The 7049-nt window shown below is 45.5% G+C and overlaps 1 protein-coding gene across 1 annotated transcript in view; it reads left to right on the top strand.

Annotated features, from left to right (window-relative positions):
• Window positions 1–294: 294 nt before the first annotated feature.
• Window positions 295–7049, top strand: part of MXD4 (MAX dimerization protein 4) — a 47107-nt gene continuing 40352 nt past the window's right edge. The window contains exon 1 of the mRNA XM_009882539.1: window positions 295–355. Within this exon, the coding sequence (XP_009880841.1) occupies window positions 295–355 (61 nt within the window). The remainder of the gene's footprint in view (window positions 356–7049) is intronic.

Raw genomic sequence — 7049 nt, 5'->3', positions numbered from 1 at the left:
ATCAATACTGATTCCTCCCTCGTTCAGCTGAACAGCATTTTATTTACCTAATTACTGACATCTATTAAGGGCCTGAACTGGCAAATCTTGACTAAGCAGTCTAAAATGAGTGAGCTCGACATGCTACAGAAATGAAGAGTATTATCATTGCTGTACAATATAGGATGCACCTACAATCTTCCCGTCACAGATTCACCTGGATCCACCATGGCTCGTACAAGCAAGTGACAGAATCCTATGGCTGATAGTAGATTTCCATCACCCACATTAAGCATTAATTTTTTCCTACTGGGAATGAAACTCAACAATTTGCTTACATACTTACTGCAGGCCTGTAAATACATTACAGATACCTGTTCTTTGACAAACAACAATCTGTTCTCCCATGTATGTCTGCACGTAGCTTGGCTCCTGAAAAATGGCTGTATGAAAAGACATCAGGAGTCCACCTCCAAATTTTTTCCATCTCAAAATATGATTTACCCAGCTTAGAACTCAGTGGATTCTGGATGTCAAAGCACCCAGTTGAGTGATGTCCATGCTTAAATTTGTAAATGTAACTCTTTCTTTCTTGGTTCCTCATCCGTAATAAATATTCTATAAACTAATGGCAGCTAATTATTTTGTTGTCTCCATAGGATGGATGAACTCATTCTTCCGTATCTGGATGGATTTTTAGACTGAAGAGCAATACAAATCCTCGGAGCTTCTTCCTGTAAACTCAGCAGATGTGATTCACAGATACACAGGAAGCAGGCACCTTGGGTAAGAAAATGTTAAATTTTTGTGTTCAGAGGATAGACACCATTGAGACTGTCACCCCTGACTGATTTTATTCATGAAGCCCACAGTTGCCTCCCTGTCCCCTTAAATTGGACATACTGTTTGCCAAAGGCAGGTTGGTTTCAGCCCCATTTGCTACCACCTGTGCACAACCCTGCTCTGTTTCTTTCTCTGTTCTGGTCTGCAACAGTAGTGCTAAGCATCAGGGCAGCTTAGAAGATGATCACAGCGAGGTGGAATATGCTTTTACTGCTATACAATGTGCTTTTATCAAAGTAAAATAACAAGAAGGCCCAAATGGAAATTTTGTCGGATAAAGGAGAAATGTTTAATTTATCAGCTTGTTCGAGCAGTGACCTCAGGCAGATGCCCATGCCCCCAAAAAGCACTCCAACAAAAAGTGGGTCTGAGTCATGGTTCCTTCAAAGCCTCTTTGCACTGTATTAGTCTATGTATTTTGTGGAAGCTTAATGCAATACAAATGTACACAAGGGCCCTTTTCCTGCACCAAGGGAATGTAACAAGGCTGTGACATGTCTGAGATTCAGATCCGAAACCATCTAATAAATCTTCCCTCTGCAGTGTATCATAATGCCGGACTAGGGACTGGGACACCCAGTCATCTTCCCAGCCCTTCCCCTGCCTTTGCTGAGTGACACTGGCCAGTTGTTGCACCTACATCTCCATTTCTTTTTTGTCTTTTAAAATGAAAGCAGTGTTACCACTGCCTTTCGTGAAGTGCTTTATGCGCTGCAGCATCAGGGAAGATTTTTAGGATGACGCTATCCAGAACTGCCAACCATGGTTTAGGTAAAATAGAGGTGAGGCGGAGCAGGATGATGGAGTAAATCAGCATCTCTCAAGCTTTTCAATCTATGCCTCACTTCAATCAGTTTAGAATAATTTCATGCCTGATCACAGAAATGGCTGCAGGGCCTGGCGGCGGGGTACTGCACGTCTCGCTGGTCAGGGAGTGCTGGCAGAGAGGGGCATTCAAGGTCGCTGCAGCCAAACTCTCAAGGACGCTAAGATACAAATGTTGTATTTCATAATACAGCAATTAACAAGAAATGAGTGTTATAAGGGACAGGCATTCAGTTTGAAGTACTATTTTTTTCAGATTTTACTTTCAAGCATGTCTGTTCCATAGCATTGCATAAAGCCTTGCTAAATCCCAAACAAAAATGGAAGAAATTCAATTGTTTTGGGAAAGCCAGTGATTCAGTGAGGCGAACAACTGGTCAAGAGCAGGCAGCAAGCTGGGGTAGCGAGCATCATGTAGCAACCTGAACGTGTGGGAGTCACTGTGTGCAGCTCTGGGCCCTGCAATTTAAGAAGGATGTGAAAGTCCTTGAACACGTCCAGAGGAGGGCAACAAAGCCGGTCCTGTGAGGCGCAGCTGAGGACTTAGGGCTTGCCTAGTCTGAAGAAAAGGAGTCTGAGGGGTGACTTCATTGCTCCCTACGGCTTCTGGAGGAGAGGAAGTGCAGAGGGAGGTGCTGAGCTGTTCTCTCTGGGATCCAGTGACAGGACACGTGGCAATGGTTCAAAGCTGCGCCAGGGGAGGTTCAGACTGGATGTTAAGAAGCGTTTCTTTACCGAGAGGGTGGCCAAACCCTGGAAGAGGCTTCCTGGAGAGGTGGTGGATGCCCCAAGCCTGTCGGTGTTTAAGCAGCATTTGGACAATGCCTTTAACAACAGGCTTTAATTTGGTCAGCCCTGAAGTGGTCAGGCAGTTGGACCAGACGATCGTTGTAGGTCCCTTCCAACTGAAATACTCTATTCTATTCACTTGGGTCCATAGGTTCCTACGGTATCCATACTGTTTATTTGTTGCCTTGGTCCTTGGACCAAGCTACTCTCCAAGCCTATGCCTGGGTACAGTTCAAGGGTATGACAGGCCAAGGACCAATCTAGAAGGCACACTGGATGAGGCTGCACAGACATGACTCCTCCACACTATACAGTCCCTCAACGTTGTAGCAGCAGCTTAGTACCCTCAATACCCCCCCACCTTCATGTCACATAATCTCAGTTTTATGCTCTGAAAGCAGCTCTCTGATGGGCTGCCACACATCTTCAGGCACTTTGAACTTAAAAAGAACACCCCAAACTAAAAAGCAAACCACACATAAAATAAAGTGATGATGAAAAGCCACATGTGCACCAGTAGCAGCCCAGAGGAGACGCAGAGCCAAGTGGCTGCAGTGACATCTGCTATTTGAGCTCAGGGATGGAGAATGGTCTTTGGCCCCGCTTTATTTGGCAGGGTAGAGGTAGTTAAAGTGTCTCAAAGCAGGCTCGGACACTGACAATATTGTTACTTCTGAAACTTCTATTCAACTTCCAGGTGTTTTGATTTCTGCATCTAGGAAACAGAGTTAATGACCCGAATCACAGGTGAGATGAGAAATTAAATGGGATTTGAGATGCTGAGACAGGGAGCTGAAACTTGTTAGTGCCAGCTCTGAGTGCAGGTCCCGTCCTGTGTGGGAAGACAACCAATTCTTTGCTAATTACCTAAACCTTGCAACACCCAAGGAAATGGGGATGGACTCCAAGGCAAAGTGAAGGAGGTTATTTCTGGACAATAGGGATAAGACACAGTAAAGAATTTTAAAAGACGGAAGAAAGAGACATGCAGTAGCTGCAATGAGCCAAACCTGAAAAGGGTGGAAGGCCTAATTGTTTCTTTAAGAATGTATGTCGGGAACAGTGAACGAAGTTGCTTGAATTACGGACCCTCAACTTCAGAGCTCTGCCCTCATCACAGCTCAGGGCAGTCAGCTGTTCTGATGTCACTGATCTCACACGCCATGTCACATCACAGGACAGATTTTGGAGAAGAATGGTGTTGTAACATGTAAAAATGTAAATACTACCACTCCAGTCATAAAGTGCAGGCAGAAAGTGCAGAAGAAACCGCAAACAGTGCAGGTTTTGGGGTGTGGCTGCTGATGGCTCTCCCTTCTGCTTCTAAATATAAAGTTTTTCAAACTTCACCATGAAGTGACAGCTACCCCTTATCACTGAAGGCCAGCTGTTTCTTTAGTGCTCAGCTGTTCCTGCTGCTTGCTCGTAGAAATGGAAAAAAGATATTTAGAGCTGCAAATCTGCAAAGCCTTTGAGCACATGTATATCTTGGAGCCCATCCTTCAGTTCTTAAAGTAATTCTGTTGATCTTCTTTCACACCCATTTTACACCACTGCACCCAGGCTGACACCACCAAAGCTAGTCCCGGTTCACTGGCACAAATAAAAACAGATCCAGAACAATTCATTCTAGGTATTTTAAACATTTCTATGGTGCCTCCTGAGGACTCTCTTGAATTGACTCTAGGAGAAATAATCTTGGTAAAACTACATTGAGTTCTTTAACACGTTGTCACACACTATACAGAAAGCTCCTTTGACGCAACTACAGGTAAATGTGTGTCTGTGCTTGTTTGGTATGAGCCACTCCACACACTGTCCTTCCTAAATGCACATGGGTTTATTTGGGATTTCATCAGCAGGGGCTCTGCGCGTGTGTGTGTGCGTGTGGTTACACACGTGCTTATAGTTCAGGCAGACTAATACAGTTTATGACTCCTGAGGTCAAGAGCCACCATGAACAGAAATCAGCCACTTTTTGTGACTGCACTGGTCTCTATCTTGCAGTCCTTAACAGCACTGCACGACACTTACACACACAGTCCAGCTGGCTTCAGCGGCCCCTCTTCCCAAAGTACCCCTCCAATGCAGGGAAGTGGGGAAGCACAGGAGCCTGTAAAGCGCCAGTATCAATGTGAATTTGTGCTCGATCACCTTAGAACAACCGTCTTCAAAATACTTCTGTCCACATTTAAAAGCAGAAAGAGCAATCATGTTGAATCTGATGGTTTTTACCCCAGGAGTGGCTGGAGGTTCTGGGTTCGGGTCCCAGGGAGTGCAGGGGAGGGTGAGGGTGGCTTCAGCCCAGCAGTTGGATCTAACCAAGTGCCAAGAAGTATTGGGTGAAGGCAGTGCTTGGGGGGGGTGCTACGCTTGTTTGGACTCCTGTGTTTCTAGAGGCAAATGGTGTGTGTTCATAGTGTGGTGGGCAGGAGCAGGACACGCTTCAGGCCTTCAGAGCCTCAGTAAATCCATACCTCAATCCTGGCATTTCATAAAAGCGTATCCCGCTTTCACTCAGGTGTGTGTATATACCTAGCACGTTCATCTTCCTTTTTGGACATATGACTGATTCCACAGCATGCTTACAAAACAGTTTTAAGATACACTTAGACACACACACACAGAGAAATATAGGTTCTCTGAAAATCTGAGGTACTGCTAGATTGCTGTAGCTACAGCACAGAACAACAGTGCCTTATCTGTATATCTTTGCATTTTCTGTACTACATGCCCTACGCACGTGGTCAGGCAAAGAGAACTTACTTTCCTGTGTGGACAACACAGACATATGCATATATGGTTTCATGCTGTTTCGTAACAGAAAGCAATGTCAAATAGTGTCTAAACCTACTTCCAGTTAAGTCAACAGCAAAACTGCCATAAATTTCAATGGGTTTACAGTGAAAACAGTACTATCTCACCCACATGCAGCAGAGTCAGTTCAAGCAGCGAGTGGAAAATGTTACAGCAATTTTTTCACCATTGCAATCTATGCACCAAACTCTCTTCTGCCTTGTAATTCATGGAGTCAGACTTTTTCCAAGCAGATGTAAAATTATCTTAAATTACAGTCACAATGCTGCTTTCTTCACAGCCTTGTATTTTGTCATCCCTGATGCCTGGACCAAACCGCAGTAAAATGTGACCTGTGTTTCAGCAGTGTTCAAGAGCCACATTACACTGGTGTATCTGAGGCAACAAGATACAGACTAATAAATTATCAGGTATAATGTATATGTAGTATTACCACAATGCTGTAAAAAGAGTAAAACATAATCCTTATTTCAGGCTGAATCACTATTATCCTCTTAAAAGGAAACTGTAGCTGACATCTTTTGCCAAGGAATAAACACACAGGACAATATTCTGCAACCCTCCTATATGCTGAATAGCTCTTACTCAAATAGTTCAATTAAAATCAATGGGACCACTTGTGTGCATAAGTGCTATTCTGCAGGAGAACTGATTACAGGCTTCAGCACTTTTGGCTTGAAGATGCACCAATGTGTGATCACTGCACAGCTTAAAAAGTGCCTATTTTAAAATTACTTGCTTGTGTTAAAACCAACCAGTTCTAGGCAACAGCTGTGCAGCAGCTATCTGAGATAAGGATGCAAAGTTAGCAGCGCAAATAGGATGGTGTGGACAGGAAAGGTGCTGAGCTCCTTCCTGTTCAGCCTGTACGCCAGGAGCCAGGCTATTCTGGTAGATGGCTTCTGTGTATCCAGATGACGAAAGGCAGCTGAATATGCTGGCAAGGGTTGGAAAGCTGGCAGTAACTCTGACTGCATTTCTGAGAGCTTTCCACCATTTCTTTTTTCAGCAGGTTAGACTATTGTGTAGAGTTTAGTAATTCTTTTAAATCTCTGTGCATGTTTTTTCAGTACTACTGTTTTTCTCTCTTGCCTGCGCACTGTAAGGGGTCACAGATATATGCACCAGCCACATTTTTACAGCATCTCTGGCATCCCATTGTATCGTCTTTTTCATTCCACTTCATTTCTTGCCATACTTGCCACTATGAAAGCAGGCTGCTTTTCCTTCAGTCGTAGACATATGCCAACATTCTTCTGACTTACAGCCCTGATGGTAAGGAGAAACAGAACTGAAATCTGCTTGAAATGTCAGCTAGCTGTAGGAAGCCCCTCGGTCACTAGTGCTGGTGAGAAATCCCAGTGGGCGCCCGAAGAGCCCCTTTCTTACTGTAAGATGCACAAGGGCCCAACCCAGTGGCCTGGTGATGCCCAAGGGCCCTCCATCTGCCAACGCCTGGGGAGGAGGTTGGTTTTTCACCCCCGATTCCTGCCACGCTCCGTGGGCGCTGTCACGAGGAGGTATATCCCCACGGCCTGTGCCCCACTTCCCTCGCCCTCCTTACAGGGTTTTCCGGGGCTACCACGGACCCCGGGCTCCGCTTCCTTCCCCGTGGCCCGAACTGAGCACCGCGCTCGTATTTACAGGGAAAAATAACAATTTCTGTGTGAAAACTGCCCTAAGCCGAGGGGACAACAGGCGCCGAGGCGCAGGCCCAGCGGCCAGCAAGGCCCAAGGCCCCTCCCGCCGCGGCATAGCGCCCCCTCATCAGCGAGAGGGCGACGCACCGGTGGCAC

This window comes from Charadrius vociferus, unplaced genomic scaffold (assembly GCF_000708025.1).
Source record: "Charadrius vociferus isolate BGI_N301 unplaced genomic scaffold, ASM70802v2 scaffold213, whole genome shotgun sequence".
Classification (NCBI taxonomy): domain Eukaryota; kingdom Metazoa; phylum Chordata; class Aves; order Charadriiformes; family Charadriidae; genus Charadrius; species Charadrius vociferus.
The sequence above is the reverse complement of the archived record's forward strand: the minus strand, read 5'-3'. Positions and strand labels throughout refer to the sequence as shown.